The 21,042-nt window shown below is 54.8% G+C and overlaps 7 protein-coding genes across 7 annotated transcripts; 4 read left to right on the top strand and 3 right to left on the bottom strand.

Annotated features, from left to right (window-relative positions):
• Positions 1-614: 614 nt before the first annotated feature.
• Positions 615-896, top strand: CYME_CMM156C (hypothetical protein; the record flags this gene model as incomplete). Its single annotated transcript, XM_005536992.1, has 1 exon — positions 615-896. One exon carries the CDS (start codon positions 615-617, stop codon positions 894-896), a length of 282 nt encoding a protein of 93 aa, XP_005537049.1.
• A 2,749-nt stretch (positions 897-3,645) lies between these two features.
• Positions 3,646-4,401, top strand: CYME_CMM155C (probable pyridoxine 5'-phosphate oxidase; the record flags this gene model as incomplete). Its single annotated transcript, XM_005536991.1, has 1 exon — positions 3,646-4,401. One exon carries the CDS (start codon positions 3,646-3,648, stop codon positions 4,399-4,401), a length of 756 nt encoding a protein of 251 aa, XP_005537048.1.
• A 306-nt stretch (positions 4,402-4,707) lies between these two features.
• On the bottom strand, positions 4,708-8,055 carry CYME_CMM154C (unknown metalloprotease; the record flags this gene model as incomplete). The annotated part of the gene is made up of 1 exon (XM_005536990.1): positions 4,708-8,055. One exon carries the CDS (start codon positions 8,053-8,055, stop codon positions 4,708-4,710), a length of 3,348 nt encoding a protein of 1,115 aa, XP_005537047.1.
• Positions 8,056-11,531: 3,476 nt separating this feature from the next.
• CYME_CMM153C (similar to mitochondrial magnesium transporter Mrs2p) lies at positions 11,532-12,944 on the bottom strand (the record flags this gene model as incomplete). The annotated part of the gene is made up of 1 exon (XM_005536989.1): positions 11,532-12,944. One exon carries the CDS (start codon positions 12,942-12,944, stop codon positions 11,532-11,534), a length of 1,413 nt encoding a protein of 470 aa, XP_005537046.1.
• Positions 12,945-13,283: 339 nt separating this feature from the next.
• Positions 13,284-14,180, top strand: CYME_CMM152C (ribonuclease P protein subunit p30; the record flags this gene model as incomplete). The annotated part of the gene is made up of 1 exon (XM_005536988.1): positions 13,284-14,180. The coding sequence occupies one exon, from the start codon at positions 13,284-13,286 to the stop codon at positions 14,178-14,180; it is 897 nt and encodes a 298-aa protein (XP_005537045.1).
• Positions 14,181-15,380: 1,200 nt separating this feature from the next.
• CYME_CMM151C (probable histone acetyltransferase GCN5) lies at positions 15,381-16,748 on the bottom strand (the record flags this gene model as incomplete). Its single annotated transcript, XM_005536987.1, has 1 exon — positions 15,381-16,748. One exon carries the CDS (start codon positions 16,746-16,748, stop codon positions 15,381-15,383), a length of 1,368 nt encoding a protein of 455 aa, XP_005537044.1.
• A 269-nt stretch (positions 16,749-17,017) lies between these two features.
• On the top strand, positions 17,018-20,617 carry CYME_CMM150C (similar to I kappa B kinase complex-associated protein; the record flags this gene model as incomplete). The annotated part of the gene is made up of 1 exon (XM_005536986.1): positions 17,018-20,617. The coding sequence occupies one exon, from the start codon at positions 17,018-17,020 to the stop codon at positions 20,615-20,617; it is 3,600 nt and encodes a 1,199-aa protein (XP_005537043.1).
• Between the last annotated feature and the right edge of the window lie 425 nt (positions 20,618-21,042).

Genomic DNA, 21,042 nt, shown 5'->3' with positions numbered 1-21,042 from the left:
CAGTCTACGGATATCGAGTTATGCGATCGACCCTGATGACTCCCGAAGCACAGTTCCTGGTAAACTGAAAATTGCCTACACTTCACCAACAAATGCCACGAGATTTACATACCGAACAAGATCATCTCAGTATCTCCGTCAGCGATCTCTGTCCAATCCAAGAATCCACATACATGTACGCTGAATGTCGAGTCTGCCCCAGACTCTCGCACCAACACCTACTTGTCTGCGCTCGGGGCCGCAACGCCGTGCAACGGCATCCGGGCGCTGCGCACTGAGATCGCCGTTTTTCTTTCTTTTTTCCATAGACAAACCGTTTCCATAGGCCAGCGTTCTCCGATTATGCGCATTTTTCTTTTCTTACTTTTTTTGTGTGTGTGTTTTCAGTGCGCGGTGAGGTATCCATCAAACACCCTACTCCCAAGTTACATTACCTATACTTCATCTCGGATATTCTGGTCGTTTCGTACGTCCTATCGATGAGATCGCCGTTGGAGGGGGTAGCCCGTCGGGGCGGCGCCGCCGCCGCAGCCACAACTGACGTGGCGGCGCCTGCGATCAGCGAGCAACCAACACGTTCAAGTTTGGCGTTGGCGCTTGTATCTGTGTTCAGTATGTGTCTCGTGACACGGTTTAAGATGCGTGATGGGCACTATGAAGTCGGACCTGGAGCCTTTTTTGACTGGCTCAGGGAGGGGTGTCCGAAACGGGAAGAGTGTGCGCCGACGCCAACGCGGACGCCGCGCTCTTCGACCGTTGGCTCCGCTGGTGCTCCAGGTCGCGACTCGATCGAGGACATGCGCGCGTACTTGGATATGAATATGCATGACAAGCACAACACTGGCGCACCTGTTGCGGTAGAGACGGAGGACATGGACACATCCGGCAGGAAGTGATAGCCAAGTGATTTGAAGGGTACGTTGGCGCCGTGGGACTAGCAACCACGTGTCCGCTTCGTTCCGTTTCGCGTGCAGTCCTGTGGCACCGACGCTGGCGTGTTCGCGTCAGCGAGACCATAAGGATTCCCTGGGCGGTATGCCTCAGGATGAAGGGCGTGGTCATGCAAGTTCTGATGGCGGTGGTCGAGATTATGAGCTCGCGGTAGGCGTCCTCACTGGAGAGGAAACTTGTTTTATTTCGGTGCTTCGATAGCGCATGGTGGTGCACATGTCTCGGTGTTTTTCAGGTCGGGGACGAATGACCATATAGATCGTCGTCCTGATAACCTTCGTCCGAGTGGTTATCTTGCTGGACGGGTCACTACCAACAGCTGTGCAGCACGGCTCGTCGGCGTGTATGGAGCGAGTCGTTGTCAGCGGTAAATGCTTGGTTTGGCGCTCGATTTTCGGCGAATGGATCGTCTGGTACACACGGCATGCTCTAAGCGACGAGTTGCGCACTAATGAATCATGCGATAATGAAATGGACGGCTCGAGGGATTTCAAGACGAAGAGCTTGGTGCAGTCGGTTGCAACGTCTAGATTGGGCGAAACAAGCGTAAATACAAGTTTCTATCTGCGGATCTAGGTGCCTTTTATTCGGAACGATGAGAGGCAGTTGTTAAGGCGATCATAGCAGAGGGACCACAATCCCGTCCTATGTCTGTACGGACAGCAGGCTGGGCTCGGCACCCGACAAGTTGCTCGAGCAAAGTCTTGAACCTGCCGCAAACACTGAACGGCTCTTGCTGATGCTTGGAAGTTTCCGTGGAGTTACGGAGAGCGTTCTTCTCTGGTGATCATCAGCAGTTGCACCGCGGGAGGACATTTCATAAGGAGCGTTGATCCTACACCATACATGAATCTTGTGGAACAGTGGCGTTTCTTCGCTGGTTATCTGCAGTAGTCCTATCGCTGGTGAATATCCGCTGAAATGCATCGAGCCTATACGCCTGTCCGATTAACACGGGACGTCGTACTGCTTGCCGTGTTCCTGCCTTGGAATTTCTTCCGATCCTTTCTTAGATGCCTGGCCTCAGCTGTCGAAGTGTAGCAACGAGCATCGTTCATGCATACATGGTTTTAGGATTCGCAGCCAGGTATTCGATGTGGCTTTCTCAACGCTATGCTGAAAGAACTCTTTATATCACCGGATTCAGGATCATTCGCGATGCACTCAAGCAAGAGTTCGTATAATAAATAAAATTATGATACAATTCGTTCGCACTAGCCTCCAGTCCGTTCCTTTCCTCACAAGTATCATGCGCAAATCATGCGTTCCTCAAGGTTTCTACATTCCGTTTAAAGGAAAATAGTGGACGCAGGAATTCGCCGGCTGGCTAGACGATGAAAAGTACTCTCCGTCGTCGCTTGACGACTTGCGCATAGGCTAGTGCCGAACGCTCCCTGAACTTGTCACGTCCAGTGATCGATCCTGCTCGAAAGAAAAAAACTCTCCTCTCATTGTCCCAATCGATGACCCTGCATTCCACACCAGCAGCACCATGCCTCTCACAAGATATGCTGGTAGAGGCTCCTGTCTCTGCTGCTTGCGCAGAAAAGGGTCTCGGGTTCAGACGTCAGTCATTAGAGCGATCGCCGCTAGCGGAGCGTGCGCCACCGCTTTCCACGATCGGAGCGTTCGTGGATCGAGATTTCTCGACCTTTGCAATAGCCTCGATTTTCCCTTCCATTCTCATTTCATCACGGAAAACATTGCACTCCTCGAATCCTGTATGGACTGGGACGACTTGCGCTAGCGTGTTCAGCCCACAGCGTCCTCGTCGGTCGCATCGCTCAGAGGAAGCCCGTGATCGCGGCGTACGGCGACGTATACGGAAACGGAGAACGGCATCAAGTCAAGCCTACTGCATCAGTTAAGGGCGTATACTGAGCGATGAATCAAGCGCTGAAGGGGCACAGGGCTGAGCTCGAAGGCGGAATGTGGTGGATACATGAGAGAACCTGACCACAGTCAAGTGTTACCGTTACGAAGTGCGCACCGATGCCGCATACGAAGAAGATGATATAAGCAAGAGAAGCGTCTGTTGCATTGTTTGCATGTGCACGGAATTCTTGAACAATAGCCGGCAGTTGTGAGGACAGCATTTTTAGGCTCCCATCAACATCCTTCGACTTCTGAAACCGTAACAAGGAGACAGGAGGGATCGGTGTATTCAAAGCCCGAGATGCAAAAACTGAAAAGAAAACTGTCAAAGAAGAAGCCAACAAAGGCCTGCGTTAGTCACAACAGGAACATCCCTAAACTTGAAACGTGCACCTCTGCATCATCAAAGTGGAGCCCTTGCACTTTATACCGAAATGGGTAGATAGATCGAGAAGAAAAGCAGGTGCAACGCGGCGATCATGCACACGTGTCCAGCACGCGCATGCGTGCACTTGGGACAGCGTGCGTGATCCGCACACGCATTTGCAGCATCAGTGTCACAGTTTCACGTTGCGAGTCGCTAGAGCAACCCGTGGGAAACACGGGATTTATGTGCAGGCCAAGAACTTGCTAACCAGGTACTCGTCGAAGGACGGTTTCCAGTACCCTTCGAGGTGCCACAGGTTCTTCACGTAGCGAGCAACGAAGGAGGCGTACGTGCGTTCCGCTGACTCTGGGCGGCGTCGCTGTGGTCAAACGCCACGTTGTAGAGAGGGCGCTCCAGTGCTGCAGGAGGCACTCAGGCGCGGCGTAGGCTTGATGTTTTGCAGGTGCGTCAACACAGTACAAACGCGTACCCGCCTGGCTCGTTGGACGGCACATAGTTTGCGCTGGAGAGCTACCATGACCGACGAGGTCGCGAAACTGCGAGTACAGTACTCGAATACACCGCTTACCGAAGAGGAGGCTCGTGCAGCAGGCTCGCCGATGCATCTGTTCCAAAAGTGGTTTGATGAAGCGATTCGGGTTAAGAGTTATGAGCCGAACGCGATGACGCTAGCAACGGCGACTCCTGACGGGGTTCCAGCTGCACGAATGGTTCTGCTCAAGGGTCTCGACCTCGAGAGAGCCACGTTCACATGGTATACGAATTACGAGTCTAGGAAAGCGCAAGAACTCGACCGGAATCCTCGCGCAGCGCTCGTATTCTGGTGGCCGGAGCTAGAGCGTTCCGTCCGAGTCGAAGGCAGTGTAGAGAGACTCTCCACTGCCGATTCGGATGCGTATTTCGCATCGAGACCTCTGGGTTCGCGACTGGGTGCATGGGCCTCGGCGCAGTCTCGGCCAATTACGAGTCGTGAAGCGTTGGAGCGACAAGCAGCCCAAGTAGAGGAGCGCTTTGCGAATGGAGAAGTACCGCGACCGCCACATTGGGGCGGGTATCGGCTTCACGCTTTGCGTTTGGAGTTCTGGAAAGGTCGCGCGAACCGTTTGCACGATCGACTGCTTTTCGAAAGGGACTCGAAATCGAGTGACCATGATATGCAATGGCGCATGACGCGTTTGCAGCCGTGAAATCGTTGTCGACGGAATGCGCTCCGCACAGATGTGAAGGTGGCCATACACGCGAGACAGGGCTGTTCATTAGATGCCTCCGCAACGTTTGAGAAAGACGCACGACACACGGACATTGCTGGCGGAAGCAGAGAGCCAGGAGCAGTAGCAGGAGTGCTTTCGCGACAAACGTTCCGGCTAATTGCACCAAAGTCGCATCGCAGGTGTACTTGGGTCTTGCAGGTGCCATTCGCATGGCGCGTGCTGTAGACCACCGCGCCTTGAAGAGAAGCGCGTTTCTTTCGTATCAGCACTTCGACCGCAAGTTTACACTGTTTTCTCCAATGCAAAAAAATCATCCAGTGAATCGACGCAGGTAGTGCGCAACGCACCTCTGGACTGGAGCACCTCCATGGCAGCAGGAGCCTTGGCGGGATTCGTTACAACCGTCACAAGGCAATGCTCGAGGCGAAAAGCCGCCAAGACCCGAGTTGCAAACTCGGTAAGCTTCGCGGGCGTCACGTTAATAACCTTGGCCAGAAGCTCGCCGGTATAGTCACCTTCGAAACCGCGACAACTGTTGCATAGTCGCTGGAAAGCCGCAGCCTCGACTGTGCTCTCCTGGTTCAGCAGCGTGCACAAGACGCCTGAGCACGCCGATGCAACGGTGTTTTCATCGATTAGCTCCTGAGGTTGCTGATGAAACCGCTCTAATACGCCCAACGCCGCAGACAAGGCGCCCTCGAAAGCAGTCGAGCGGTACAAGCTCAGAGACACCGTCCCCGACTCGGGCGTACACCCGAGATTGTATCCGTAGGCGAGGCCAGCGCCCCGGATATCACGCCAGAGCGGTCCCTCGAGTGCATCGAGCAGTTCAAACAAAACCAAATAGAGCGGATAATCCGGGTCCAGAAAGCTCTTCGGTCCATCGGAGATGAGTTTTGCGTAACACGAATCGACACCGTCGACACCGGCGACGATGCAGCGGCGCGGCACTGATGCACTGGGGCGCACCTCGTGCGAAAACTGAACGAGTTGTGGATGAGCTGGTAGCGGGCCGTTGCCGTTCGGGAGCATCCCGCTGATAACACCAAACGTCTGCTTCCACGGCTCTAACAGGGCATCTAAACGCTCATCGCAATGTAAAACGGCATGCAAGAACACCTTGCCGGGACTTGTGAGGCTTCTTCGCAGCGCCTCCAGCTCATCAAGCAGCGCTGTCATCGAATATCGCTGGCTTGTGCCCGTCGTCCTTGACCAGTCCGGAGAAGCAGAAGCATCCGTGGCGAGCGCGTTCGCCGTCCAGACTCTCGACGGCATTTCATCTGCCCGGTGGTGCAGCGTAGACGGAATGACGCGTTCGGGAGCGTCAAAGCTGTGCGCTTCGCCGCAGTCGTCGTACTTCATATCGCCGTCGTGTTCATCGTCGTCGTCGTGTTCATCCTCATCACGATCGTTGCGATTTTCACCCAGCAGCTTCAAAACCTGTCGCAACAAGTGGCGCTGGCGAAAGGGTGCCATCGCTGGAATATTGGCCTCGTCGTTCGCCCCGTAGAGGACCTCGTTCGAGAGCCATGCCACGAGTGCGGAGCCGTCACGACGGTGCTGCGCTACGTCGTTCAATAGTTTCTGTGCAGCGATACGCACTCGATTGGTTTCCAGTTGAGAGCGATACAGAATATCGTAGAGCCAGTGCACACAGGTTTCGTAGAGCGCTCGTTCCGATTTGATGGTTACGGAAATCAGCTGGGAGAACGCACCAATGGCGAAGCCAGCACCAGCGTCGCCACCTTCTTTCGAGAGTCCTATTGCGCACCCGTAATCCACGGTATCCGCCAACAGCGCATCCCGTACCGCACGATGATCGCGCTCTCCGACGCGAGTGTTAAAGAGCGTCTCCAAAAACAGTGGCAAGAGAAGCCGCTGACGCCCGCTCAGGCCCCGAGTATCCAACAGCGCTGTTAACCGCACAAACTCGGAATCGACGTCGTCAATTTGCAGTCGCACGCCGCTGCCCACATCATCGATACGAATCGTTTCCACCCGAAAACGAGAGATGCTCGCAGGGTCAAGCAACCCAGAGCACACCGGGACTAAGCTCTCCGGGATAGACACCTGGTGCTCCGCCACGGACTCTTGCAGCCGCTGACCCAGGGCGACGCGCTCGGCAGCACTCAAGCGTTCCAGACGCTCTTGGATACGTAGTGCAGCCTCTGTGCGCAAACGATTTGCCTCATCTTTGCTTGGTTGGCAGACAATGCAGCTGACCAGCGAGGCCCCGTGATCCCCATCCCCAGGTAGGTACCAACGCCGCAGGATGTGCTCTCGCCAAAATGACTCATCGAGAGCAGCCAAGTGCGCCAGCACCCCTGGCATGTCGAGTGCCTGTCGAAAATACCCCTGATCATCCTGATCGTTGTATAAAAACTCCGGGATAAGCAATGATAGGATCGCATCGTTCGCTCCGTCCTCCAGGGCGGCAAAGAACTGCCGGCGCCGGCGCTCGATGATGGTACGCAAACGTCCGTTCACATCGATGCCCTGCTCGTGGGTGACCTCCAGAATCCCCATAACACGATCAAAGACATCATCCAATCGATGCATTGGAACGTTTTCCACCTGAAGGATGTTGGCAGTGATCCGAAAATCCATCTGCATGAAGGAAACATCGTTACAGAAGGCATCGCTGCACTCCACCAATGCTTCCTGAAGCGGTGCGTTCCCCGACTCGCTCAAGTAGTCGTTCATGACCTCGATCGCGGTACGCATGACCAGGTCATGGATGGGCGGACCTCTCCATCCGATAAAGACGATACCGGTGTCATCGGTGGCCTCGTCTGGACAGTCAGCTCGTTCGGCAGGAAAGAGCACCCGCTCCCGCACGAGGCCAAAGCGGGGCGCTGGCGGCACCCTTTCCGACCACGGTCGTCTATGCGTCGCTGTGAATACGCTGACGAGCCTTTGCTCGAATCTTGATAGCGTAGCGAAGAGGAGATCGCGGTCCACCACGCCAGATACGAATAAAGCGAAATTATCCGGACGATAGAACTGTTGATGGTAGGCTCGGACGCGCTCATTGGTAAGCTGGCGTATTTCGTCCAGGATGCCTCCTGTTTCAGCAGCGTATCCGCAACGAGCAGGCTCGCCGTAGAGGCTGCGGAGGCAGCGCAAGAGGCCTTTCGACTCTGCAGTGTTTTCACGGGCTTCCATTTCGGAGTAGACCACACCGGCGTCCGCACAAGTTTCGCCAACCACGTGGTAGACCTCTGTCCGAAACGCGGACTCTCGAAGTAGAGGAAAAAACAGGTGATCCAGGTACACAGGTAGGACGTGGAGGAAGGCACGAGCCCCAACTGTCTCCACGGTGAACGCCGTATGATCGGTCTCCGTCCAGGCGTTCGTTCCCTGGGCGAGCGAGCGATTTGCAACGAGATCTAACACGCCTTTGTAAGGATATGACTCACTTCCCATAAAGACAAGGTGCTCCAAGCAGTGCGGTTCGCCGGCATCGCTGTGTGCTTCGGTGGCGAAAACGAGCGTTCCGCATACGAGTGGCCCCGGCACCTGAGCCAGGTACACGGTGATGCCGCTTGTTGTGGAGCGATGCTTTTCCACGGTGACTTTCTGACGTACCGTACCAACATCTACTGCAGCAAGCTGCTTCCAGGCGGTCATGCTGGGAGAAAGCCGACGAGAGTGCCTCGAAAAAAATGAGTACGAAAGCGTTTTGACGCTCTCCGGTTTCGAAGGGATCGTATCGCTGCTACGCGTTGGCGTTCATGCGCCGCCTCTCCTGAGCCACAGCGCAGTGCATTCAGGGATACCTGCAACAGCACACCGTTTTTGTTTCTGTTCGGTTTTCTCAGAGGTAGTCAGCACAAGAAATGCATACGATGCATTGGGGCAAGGTCATCGAAAGACTTGTGCTGTCATTGCTAGCCGGAAAAATAGGCCTACTTTGCACAAGTCAGTTAGTTGACGGTTAGCAAGTGGATGAACCGCATTTGTCGTAGTCCTCGGTCTGAACGTTATGCACCCGAAACAGAAATTGATGAAATCTATCCGCGCGAATGTCTACTCGTCAACCCATTGTATTCCATACATTCTCTAAGCAATACAATTAGAGAAGCCATGGTATGTGAAGTTTTCCGCACATTTGATTCGACTGGTGATGAAGACGAACAGATGGACGGAGATGAAAGTGCGCTTCTGTGGGAGTTTGTCGTGCCCTGCGCAGCACGTGATCAATTTCGTATTGGATCATCAATGCGTATTACAGGAGCGACGAATGCTCCTCTCACGCGATGAGACTTCTTTCGCGAGAGGAATGCTAGACCTGTACCTGGGTACTCCGGGAAGGAAAACCCGCTTATCGTTAAGAAGCGACAAGCGAGCATGACGACAGCTTCAGCCCCAGCGACAATGCAGTCGTGTATCGCCTACAAATCGCCAATCGGATGGAACCGATCCATACCTCATCCTTTCTCAGAGCACGTTTCATACCTATGCCTCTCTATATCGCTCTGCCCTGCTCTAACACAACGTTACTTTCGACCGCTCAAAAGCGATCAAAGAGTACACAGCTTAGATTCTAATTGAGCTGCAGTTCGTGCAAGCACGCTCCCCTTGGTTCAATCAAGAGGACATCGCTTCCTCTGATGTGGAACGCCATTCTAACATCCCCGGATCAATAGAAGAGTTGTTCGAGTCCGCGACACCGGTCTTCGACGAATCCTGTTCGGCATTCACGAAGCCTGAGCTGCTCTGATGCCCGTCAGCTCGCGCAGTCCAGGAGGCGGAAAGGTGCGTCTCGGTCTGCGGGCGTGCTCGCGTTGGTGTAGACAAAAAGGTGCTCGAGGATGAGTAGATCCACTCATAGATGAGGTCAGATTCATAACCACTGTTCTCCCAAAGTGCCTGGGTTCCAAGGAAAACAAACAAATAGAGGATCTGGTCACCAGATGCATACAATCCGGCCATGTAAAGGACAAGGCGACGAGAGAGCTGGTCTATGCGAGCAAAAATGAAAGATTCAGACAAGTTTGCATGCGGCATTGGCAGAGCTCATTCAGGGTTGCTCGCTCAACGGGATGGAACGGAAAATCTTCCTGAACACGAGAGAGATCAACGGCGTTGTAGTCTATATGCACGTGGTAGAATCCAGGCCTTCGTCAGGCAACGGGACTCCGTTTCAAGCGTTCAGAAAAGAAAAAGAGAAAACCTTTCTTCTGTGCGTGCATCCCATGTTTAAGAATATCATGGAGGTCACTGGGCTCTAGATCAAGAGAACGCAGCCGAGGACCTGAACGAAAAGTAGATGAAGCTGCTCAACTTTTTCAGAGCTCCTTATTATCGGCAGTCGAGCATAATGCAGGCAACGGGACATGTCAAGGACACGAATGGGGGTGCCAGGATCCATCATGGCCCTCTGAGCACCGTCTCGATCAGAGGCAGGAGCTTTGTATGCTTCACGTAGAGAAAGTACGAAGGCGTCCACATGGCTCATGCGAAGGACCTGTATGAGCAGCACATGCGACTGCACTGACGCCCCCGACGGGCTCCGGTTCTACAGAGGCAAGATGCGTGCATTCACCAAAGCCCTCTGGGGGCTCCCAGCAAGGAAATGACCGATTACTCTCGTCGCGTTGTGGTAGCCTATGTCTACGGGGGCTGTGTACCACCCCAAGAGTCTAATCCTGTGCCCTCAGCGACAGCACCAAGCAAGTGCACGAATCGATGCTGCACGATTCCCATAGATGCGTTCAGGACGATGTACGTGCATCGCCAGTACCGGTGCACAGTGAAACGAATACAGAAGAAGAGCATGAGACAGAGCCAGATTCACGAGATGGCGAACAGCAAGCTGATCAAATTTCAGATTGCGGAGCTATCGAAGATCGGAGGCATGCTGTAGCATGATTCCCCCGGCAAGAATGCGCTCAAGGACACTCTGCACCTACGAATGATCGCCTCGCTGAACATCCGGGACGGGCGCTTGTTGCCATCGCGTCCACCGGCTTGGTGTCGAGCGAAGTTCTGAGGGAATCCTCTGGCACCCAGTGAGGCCCTGGTGCTGGAAACGGAATCTATATGCAATGGAGAAACATCACTGTTCAAGAGGGAGAATCGGATTCCCGCCTCTGCTCACACGCTGATACAGAACGGTTCAGCAATACTGCAAGACCCGAGCACCACACCAATTCACCATGTACAGTTTTTCCTGGCTATTCGATGGATAAGAACATTCCGTTACTCGGTACTTCTATCTATAATTCGCATCTATGGAAAGCAATTGTCGCCTCGCTCAGGGCAGAGGTGTTTAGAATAGAGCGGCGCTTTGGGCGTTGTTTCGGCGCTGCAGAACCTGCTCCTCATTGGCGACGTCTGTGACCAGCAATGGAGGACGACGACGGAGTGTTTCTGAGCAAGCCACTTCATCCACTATGTCCCAGACTGGTGCGCTGGCCGAAGCCGGCTTCATGATTCCGAAAGTGCTCTCCAGCAGCGCCCGGGGAAAGCACGGCGTGAGTTTCAATGCCCAGTGTAGTATGAAGAAGACAATACAAAACATATGATTGTCAGAAGAATATATTCACGGCTATTGACTGCTTACCATCATATAGAAGCAGGCAATAGCCGCCGTAAACGTTCGCCGGATATCTTCCATGCGCTGAACATGTTTTTCCTCAAAAGGATCAGATCGGTCTATCAGTTGACGGATCCATGTTGTGCATGAACGAGTGCTCCTCAGCCTCTGCAAGCCTATTCACGTTTGCTCATTCGGGGGATATTATGAAGGAACAAAGTTCCGCGTGATTCGCTCTCGAAAGACAAAGGTTTATCAGTGCTTTGGTCAACGCCATCTGGGTGGAAAGCGTATCGCCAAGACGATGATCCATTCAAGATCGAAAGCGGTCTCCGAACCTGGTCTCTGTTGTGTCTCGACAGACTCGCCGAGTTGCTGCTGAAATGCGCAGCTGGTCAGGCCTCATCGGTTTCAAGGTTCCTCGGGCGAAGCAGTCTGACCCATGTCCATGCGTATGGTCCAAAGCGCACGGATACCGTCCATCTCTCTCGCGGCGTTCACGCAACATACTAGCCAGCGTTCCGGCTTGTGCAGGATCCGCAGTTTTGTTCGAACACTCCAAACGTTACGCATGCCAAAGACCCGAGCGTCGAATCCAAGTGAACATGATGGCCACAAGCAGGAGTGCCCAGGCGAGCATCACAAAAACTACACCGATAAACCAGCCGACACTACCGCCGTTCTCCCCATAGATTGGAAGCTGCAAATTCATGTGAAAAAGCCCGATGACGACATCCGCCCAGCTGAAGGCGCCCGTGACCACACTAATCGACATATCGAGAACAAGCAGTCGATTCCGCATCGCGTCCAACTGGATACTCAGGAGATCCTCCGTATCGCTTGTGGCTGCGTCGAGGAGCTCAGCTCGGTTGTGAACGTGGTCCACCAACTGCAAATACGACTCGAGTAGCTGCTCGGCAGCTTCGTGATCCTCAGTCGTACGCGGTTTGCCATGCTGCTTTCGGAGCTCAGTCAAATAGAGTCGGGCCATATCTTCATCTTCATCCAGTACCGACTTGAGCGTCTGACGAATATCCTGTGCTTTCGCTAGAAATCCGTTCAAGCGTAGTTTGAGCATTCGCAGTGATTCAATCTTCTGCATGGTAGACTCTCGAGAGAGATCTTCCAAAAGCTGCATCAAGTAAGGCTCAAACGCACCGAGCTCTCGCTCCAGGGCGTTACAAACGCATATGAAGCAAGCCTCCAGCGCACGGAACTCGAACGGCGCGTAGACATCACGATCGACCGGCACCGAGCGCAGCCGTTCTCGAATCACCAACGAGGTCTCTTGCACTTCCGGTGCGTCCGGGTCGAAAAGCAGAAGACGATCTGCAAAAATTAGTGCCCGAATATGCAACAAGCTGATAATAAGTACGTTCTGACGTACCCAAAGCGCTGTCTTCGAGGCGAAACTCGGATCAATCTGACGCAGATCCCGAATCTGCAGAAAGTTCTGTCTATATTCATGTATCCGCTTTTGGCGACGTTTCATCAGTTTCGCTATTTGTTCCTGGCTGAGGTCATCGCCCGAATCGCTGAGCAACGGCGGATAGTCGATCAGGGCAGACTGGACAGAGCGCGCTGCTCGAAGGAGCTCCAGTCGGGAGACCGCTCGCCTCTCAAAGTTGCCTTTCTCGTCAAAGGCAAGGCACTCGAGCTCCTGGAATGCTTTCAGACGTTGGTGCTCAGGAAAAGCACGCACCATGGTGGTGCTTTCGCCGGAAGCACCACCACCACTGAGTCTTTTCGACAACGCTGGTATAGCACGATCGGTGCCGGTGCCGCCACTGTTGTCGCTGTGGGCATGTGTGGAATCTCGAACCGCGAGCTCGTCTCGAAACCCTGACCTGGGGTGTTCCAGTTCCCCAGACAGGTCCCCTAACGCTTGAGACTCGTTTCCGGGCACTTGGTCCAGGGACGAACCCTGCGGTCGCCCCGCTCGCTCAGACCGCCAAAATAATCGCTCCAAGACTCGCATACGCTCCGGGTTTGTTTCCGCAGTTTTGCTCTCTTACACCAGCCTCTAATGCACACCGGAACCCTATCGGGATTAGCGAACAAAGCTTGGAGACTCGTGTTGGCGACCAGGCTGTCGCCCGACCCGACAGAAACGTGTGCTCTGTCGAGTCCAGCAGCAACAACCGGTACCAGAAGCGAGCGTATGAAGCGGGACGCCTTGCACACGCGCGAGCGCATCGCTGCATCTATGTCAATATATGTATCAAAAAAAATAGTTCCCACAAGCAGCTTTTTGCAAGTGCGCTCACAAGCGTCCTGCTAGCATACGCACCATGCCCATGTAGATAGCGCTTTGCTGATGGTTCGTGGCGCCTTCTGGGACCTGGCTGTGAATGTACGGCACGGGCACACAACAGTAGGCGATGTTCGAGCCCTCATAACCGCTGCGAAGGAAAGTGGCTATCGAGGCATTGCCCTGAACACGACAGTCTCGGGTCGTTTGGAACCCGGGCACGCCTGCAGCACTCGGGCGCTGGTCGTCGTGGACCCGGAGCTAGCAGGAACGCAAGCTCCACTTGACGCAACGTCACCAGTGAACACGGTCTTGACGCCGTCGTTTCGACCTGCGTTTCGGGTGCTTCACCGCCTGACCGTGCGCGTCCAGGAGGCAGCGGATCTCTATGTGTTCAACGCAGCGAACGAGTCGCTGCTGAGCTATGATATCCTCGCTGTAGAGGTATCGGAAGAGAAGTTGCTACAGCAGGCTATGTTACTGGATTGTATTGATCTGATCAGTTTCCCATCAGCCACGCGAGCTAGTTTTCAACTGAAACGCACGCAAGTGCATGCATGTGCCAAGCGCGGTATTCTATTCGAGTTAAGTCTAGCGTCGCTGCTGACGCGCGACCAGGTTGCGCGACGATATGCGCTTCAGAACAGCCGTACGGTGTGTCAAAGAACGAACCGTGGGTCGCGTTGTGTTTTGGTATCCGGTGCAGAGTCACCGATGCAGATGCGGGGGCCCCTGGACATGGCCAACCTCGCCTGTGTTCTCTTTGGCATGTCCGAGGCGAATAGCATCGCTTCGGTGAGCAGTTTTGCGGAGTTTGTGATCCGTCACGCGGAGTATCGACGCGTCACTGGTGGCAAGGGTGCCTGCTGGATCGGAAAGATCGCATCGCCAGAAGCGGTTCCGCGGATGGATGACACAGAAACCGTGCAAAACTCGAAAAGCGAGGATCATGGATCCGCGTAATGCTCCGCAGGCGCGGACAGATACACTGGGAAGCGACACTCGATGTTATGGTGAGCGCGCGCTACTCTTCGATTGCATTGAGGATATAGACACCGTCAATTGGGATTAGTATCCATGGTACAGTGCCTTGTTGTGGCGTTACCGTGAAGGGAACGATATTGGGCATTCCAGTTCCTGCCAGCACGTGTGCTTGCACTGCATCAACAACTCCTATTGCTCCTCTGAGGCGCCGTTTCTGCTGGTCAAGCGTCCGATGGGATCATCCGCGGCCAGGTTCGCGCATGCCTACTGCTAGGTCTGTTTTGTAAAGCTTAAAGCTCAGCGTCAGGTCTGCACTCGAGTCTCACGCGCGCAAAGTTGTCCGTGAGTATTCGGGTGGTTCTATGATAGCTCTTTGGGTACGGTGATCGTGTTCAGCCGCTTTCAGCCATTGTGCCGATGGCGGAGCGCAAGCCGATGATGCCGCTGCTACTACTACTGTTTTTGAATGCAAGTCATGCAACTGCCGCTACTGGGGCCCCGGTGAGCATTCCTGGCGGCAAAATCCCCCAGCGCCGTGAATGGCCCCAAAGAGTCTTGGGTAGCGCCTGACAGAGCCGCGACATCGTGGAAACACTGAGTCGACCGGCGCTCTTCAGGATCAGGCTTCGAGCCGAAGTCTGTTGTGATACGTTTCCACCCGGGATAAACGCGATCGCCTGTCGCGAGACCGCCCAGTGAGGCGCAGCGACAACACTAAGAAGACCGCCTGAAGACCATACGGTGTGTGTGTGTGTGTGTGTGAATGACGGATCCTAGCCGAACGCTTGTGTAGCCAGTTTCTCGCAACCGATAGCGCAGCAAAAGGAAAGGCGTTTACGGTGCAGTAGAGATGCGTTCAGATCAAAGAGGAAATTCTGCGCTGGGTATCGAAAGTCGCCAACGCAGTTGCGAGCGCGTATCATGCACTGGAGTCCACTTGCCGATGTTTCAATCGTTTCGAAAGAGGTGCGCGTTTTCCCACGTTTCCTACCTGCACATTGATAACCTGTTGCACCGCACCTGCGGCATCACGCTACCAAGGCTCATGCCAATGTCATCGGGCATGCGCCTCCGCCAGTGCAGCACCCGTTATCAACGTTCTGCGCTGAACTGTGCAGCGTTTCCGACCTGAACCATACCATAGCGAACGCCAGCGCACCGCCATGCAGAACAGACTGTTTAAAGTTTGCTCGAATAGAAGCGCTTGAGCGAAAGAGCCAATTCGCTGATATAATGACCAGGCCCATTGTAGTCAATAGCGTTTTTCACCATTCGATTCAGGTCAGCGAGAAAAATATCGCGATTCACATAATACCAGCCAGAGTCCAGGCGCTCTTGAATCGTACGCAAATCCATTGGGTTCTTAATGATTTCGTAGTAGTTGTACGCACCGGTTTCCTGGGGATCCACCGGCTCCAGAAACGGCCACGCACTCGAGTGCGATTTGATCTGGTTCAAAACCTGTTGCAATTCCTTCTGCAGTGCCGCTAACTGCACTGGGTCGCGTTCCCGAGCGATTGCTGCAGCAGCCGTGAGCGGTTTCGCGCTGCTAACGCCAGAGCGGGTCCCGTGGGCTGCGGTTGGCGGTGGTACTCGATCCAGGTCGACGTGCTGCAGCCCGGGTATATCCTCGATTCGAATGCCTTTCATCTTTTTCACATCAATCCCTGGGTAGACGATATGCGAGCGGGATACCTCGCGCAGCTTCTCCAAGAGGCATAGTTTTTGTGCTTTCAACAAGGGCGGAATGTTCAAGTAATCGACCTTGTAGTTCAGAGCGCACTCCATCAGCACGATGCCTTCGTAGTCCTTGATATAGCCTTGCCAACGTTCAGGCGGTAGCGTTATGATCTTACTAAAGCCCTGCTTCTTAAAATAAGCCACGGCGTTGTTATCTGCACAGGTGAGCAAATGCGTGAGTTGGAGCGCCTTTGCGCGTTCCTTTGTATGTGCCATGAGCCGTGTGCCGTAACCGCGGACCTGCTCGCTGTGGGAGATGGCAAGAAATGCGATCTCAGCAAAACGCTGCTCGGAGAACGGACGGTAGCAACAGCCACCCATGACCACCTCCTCGCCGGAGGGCAGTTTTTTGATCATGATCAGCGACTCGTGCTTCCGATCGAAAACAAGGCGCACGACGTAGGGTCGCGGCATATTCGGCAGCTGCCGAACGAACACATTCTTAAGACCTAGTAACTGTACAAGCGCCGGTCGGGAGCCGTCGTTTGTCACGACTCGAAAGCAAACTGAGCCACGGCGCTCTTCCTCGCGCATGCGATGCCAGCGTGAAACGTACGCAAGATGGGAGTCGGTTCCGATGATGTCCTCTGACGACATGGTGTACGCACCGGGATAGTCGGGTTGGATGGGGTTCCGCGCACGTGGAACCTCACACGAGGGCTCCACTCGAAAATCCTCTTCTTCTTCTTCGGGCGGAGGGGTCTTCGACTCGGGCTCAGCCTTAAAGCTTGCAGAGACCTGCGAGCTACCTGCTGGTTCGGTTTTCACCGTTTGCTTCGCTGTCGGTTGCTTTCGTTTGCTCGGCATATTGAAGCAAGCTTTTGAGCGGGCGCCCGTGTCCGCTAGTGCCCCCGGTTTGGTGTCGACGAACGAAACACCCGCACATGGAAACGGGCCAGCGCACTGCGGAACGCCAGCGAGGACAACGTGCCAGGAAAGACGCGAGCCGATTGGCCCTCTAGGATAATATTTTACCAAAAAAATTATTTATGTCTCATTTTCATGATGGCCATGTGTCGAAGCACAGACGCTTCGCTCTGCTCCCTTTTGCGCTGTTCTGAAATGCATCCGAGGCAATGGAGAACCTTGGCGTGGAGGAGGTCGATCTCATAGAGTTGCGAGACTCGATTCAATGCTCTGCACGAGGTAAGCACCAGAACCAGTGTTGGCGACTGTTGCGACGAGCCTCCGAGCCCTGCGTGACTGCTGCGGTACTTGACGCTGAGCGACTGCGTGTTGCGCTCTGCGAGCTCCACGTACTGTCGGGCACGAGATCTTCACGAGATCTCCCTCTGAGTACTGATGTGCAGAACGCGTCATTATTGGGTATTTTCTGGAGCACCGCTCTGGCCCAGTTCGTCGCGGCGCTGACTTCAGGGCACCTGATCGCCGAGAACGAGCCGGTCGGGCTCGTACCCGAAGGCCTCCTCGCCGTTGAGGCGTCACCTTCCCAGGACGTCGTTGTGCTGGTCTCCACGCGAGGAGAGCTGCTTCTTATGGACGCAGAATTGAATGTCATAGAGCGGGGCACGCTGTCTGAACCTCTATCGCCTGGTTTGTCGTGGCCGACGGCGGAGGATTCGCACATCATCCGAGTTGCATGGCGATCTGATGGCAACTTGTTCGCAGTTAGTTATCCTGGACAAGATCAGAGAGTTCATGTGGATATCTTTCGCTCCCCATCACTCCGACGAGAGGCCACAGCACATACCGAGCCCCTGGTTGCGAAACCTACCGATGCACAACGGACGCCGCCGGCACTCGACTTGGTGCTCTGTTGGGAGCAAAGGCCGGGTGGCATGCTCACAGTCGCAACGCGAGATGGCGACGTGGTCTTCTTCGAAAGGAACGGTTTGCGCCATACCCGTATGGACATGCACCGTAAGCTGACGAGCAAGCGCCGCATCTGGGGCCTCAGCTGGAATGCCAACGACATGCTGCTCGCCATTGGATATACGAACTTGGCTACCGACGCACCAGACTCGTGCTCCCGGAAACGCATTGATCTGTACAGCTTCCGGAACTATCATTGGTACCTCAAATATAGGTTGGAGCTGGGGTCCTCGGATTTCGCCGACAACGACCATGTATGGATGGCGTTTGATTTTACGGATCCACTGCTACTCTACGTGTACAGTGGCACATGGGCATCCCCGCATGAACGAATGCTTCGCTTGTACAGGCTGCAGTGGACCATTTCGTTGAACGCTGAGCGCGACGACACCCTCGCAGTCATCGATGGTCATCGTGTGCTACTGACGCCTCTACGGCGCTGTGTGCTACCGCCACCTCTTTATGCGTTCGATGCATGCATCCCTGCGAACGAGGCGGACGACACGATTCAATACGTACTCTGGGAAAAGGACAGTCTTTTCGCCATCAGCAGTTTGGGCCGGTGGTACTGGCTCCGCAGGGATGGCGCATTGGTCGCGGTGCAGGCTCCGATACCCGCCGTTGCGGATGCCGCCGCGAAGCAGGTACCCGCGAGGGACGAGCTCGTGTGGAATCCTGAACTCGGTATGTTCATGATTCATCCGATTCGATCGATTTCGCTTGCTGGAGGCCGGCTGCTGTACCGGAGGCGGTCGCGGCTGCTCCAGTGGCAACCGAGCAACGAGTCTTCCACTGAGCCAGCACGGACGATCAGCACTGATTGTTTGTCTGTTGCGGTGGTGTCTTCAGAGAATCTGATATTCTGGACGACACCGTCCGGCTCGCTTCGCTATCACGAGCTGGGTATCGAACTTGACGCTGCTGCCGAACGGCGATACCGCACCGAGTCCGAGCGTGTTGTGGATCGAGGAGCGATCCTGGTTGCGGCACTCGGAGACGCCTTGCGGCTCGTGATCGAAGCACCACGCGGCAATCTGGAGACGATCACCCCGAAGATATGTGTGGAGCGGAAGATCCGTCGGGTGCTGCGTAGCGCGCTGGACGCAAACCAGAAGCCGGACATGATCGCTCTGCTGCAGCTCGCTCGCAAACACTGCATAGAGCCGCGATTCGTTGTAGAGGCTTACGGCCCGAAGCGATTGGCAGATGATACGGACTGGTTTCTGCAACAGATCCTGAATGCATGGAGCGAGGCACATGTTGCGGAGATCCTGACGCAGCTCATTGTGTCTCTGAATGAAAAGGAGGACGTCTATCGGCACCTGGTTGCCGGCTTCGTTGCCCAGATGCATGCCGTGGATCCCGAACGATTTTTCCAGGCTATTTTGACGGCATATATTACGCAGCGGCCACAGGCGGATATCGACGCTGCCCTGAAACTTGTAAGCAAGCGATTCTCGGCGGAATCCTTGCGATACATAAGCACGATTGCGCGCAAGCCAATTCAGGAGTTATACCGAGCAGCACTCGGTATCTACGATTTGGACTTGGCAGCAAAGATAGCTGTCGCAGGGCGCATGGACCGCAATCTGCACGAGCCGTTCTTGGAATCGCTGCGGCAAGTGACACCCGAGGCGCTCCGACGCTACGAGATCGACATGTTTCTGACGCGACCACGAGCGGCACTGGGTCACTTGCTGGAAGCTCGAAAGGTGTTGGGTCCGCAGGTTGATGAAAAAATTTGTCGTTTGGTGGAACAGTTCGACCTGCATCACGAGGCATATATTGAGGTGGAGAAAATCGAACACGAGTCTCTGACGCAAGGCTTGTGGCATGAGCTGGCTTTGCGCTGGGCCACTCGACTCGAGAACAAGGGCGCGCATCTCCAAGCCGCACACCTCTACGCTATGCATGGCGCTCTGGAGCAGGCGGCTGAAGCCTACCTCGCAGGCGGGCAGGCCCCGTTGGCTATCGCCGCATACCTTCAGAAGGATCACCTCATAGGGAATGAGCATGATTTTGTATCGTTTTTGCGGCGCCTCGTGGAGACATTGTGCAATCAGTGTCAGTGGGAGGTCGCTGCTCAAATTCTCGCCGGATCGCCGCTCGCGCAACCCGAAGAAGCGCTGCAGCTTCTTTTAGATGCTCATCGCTTCCAGGCTGCGTTGCGCCTACTCACAACCCAAGGCCGGGGCGACTGGCTGCGAGAACGACTCCGTCCGGCGGTGATAAGCGCTGCGGAAGAGCGTACGACCGAAATACGCACGAGTGCTGCGAAATACCACGAGCGAGCTGTGCGTTTGCAGCTAGTCCGCGAACACCGTCAACAGCTACAGTTGCGTTCCACAGGCGATTTCAAGAATCCGAACGTGGTAACGGGTGCTGATACGGACAGCGAAGTCGATGCGATCGCTTCGGAGATTGCGAGCATGTCGACATTCACTTTTGGCACGCATTCAGCTCGGAGCAAAAGCAGCAGCAGCAGCAGCAGCAATAGCAGCAACATACATTCGGGTATGGCGGCCTCTGAGCGGTCTGCCGCAGGCAAAGCAACCGCCAAGACCCGCAAGAAAACCAAACGGAAAATCAAACCGGGTGATCCCCACGAAGAATTGTTCTTGGTCGAATATCTGCGGCGGCTGGAGCCAACACCAGCTCTCCGGGAGACTGTCCAGGAAATCGCAGAGTGCCTCCTAATCTGTGGGGAATATCGTTTGGTGACAGCGCTTCAGCGCGCGGTGAAAGAACTGGACGAGACCATTGCCAACTGGAAACGTACGCTGGGTGTGGTACCGGAGCGGCCGCTGTCGCCTTCCACACCGAACGGTATATCTACTTATTGACCTATGCTGCTGCTGCTGCTACAAACCCGTCGATGGGTATTGGAGCCCGAACTCGCAGACAGGACGGTGAGAGTCAGGGTGCACTGGGTGCACAGCGGACCGTCGACATCGCGACTGCGTCGAGAACCCTGAAGGCAGCGGTCACTGCGGCAATGACATCAGTGGAGGCAAGCGTCACCGGAAAAGTTGCGTCGCTGAACCTCAGTATGCACTTGCTGCACAATGGCAAACTGGCGGACTCGTAAGTCGAGTCACCCGCTCTCGCCAATGCGACACTACGGGACCGCGCCCGACGACACGATGTTTTTGGCTGGGGTAGAATGGGATCCCGGTTCGGAATGGCGAGTCATGTTGGGCGCTCGGGCACACAAAGCATTGTCCTCGTTGTCATCAAAAACCTTTGAGGCGACCCGCTATAGCCTAGT

This window comes from Cyanidioschyzon merolae, chromosome 13 (genome assembly GCF_000091205.1).
Source record: "Cyanidioschyzon merolae strain 10D DNA, chromosome 13, complete genome".
Lineage (NCBI taxonomy): Eukaryota > Rhodophyta > Bangiophyceae > Cyanidiales > Cyanidiaceae > Cyanidioschyzon > Cyanidioschyzon merolae.
Note: the sequence above shows the minus strand (reverse complement) of the source record. Positions and strands in the feature narration are given on the sequence as shown.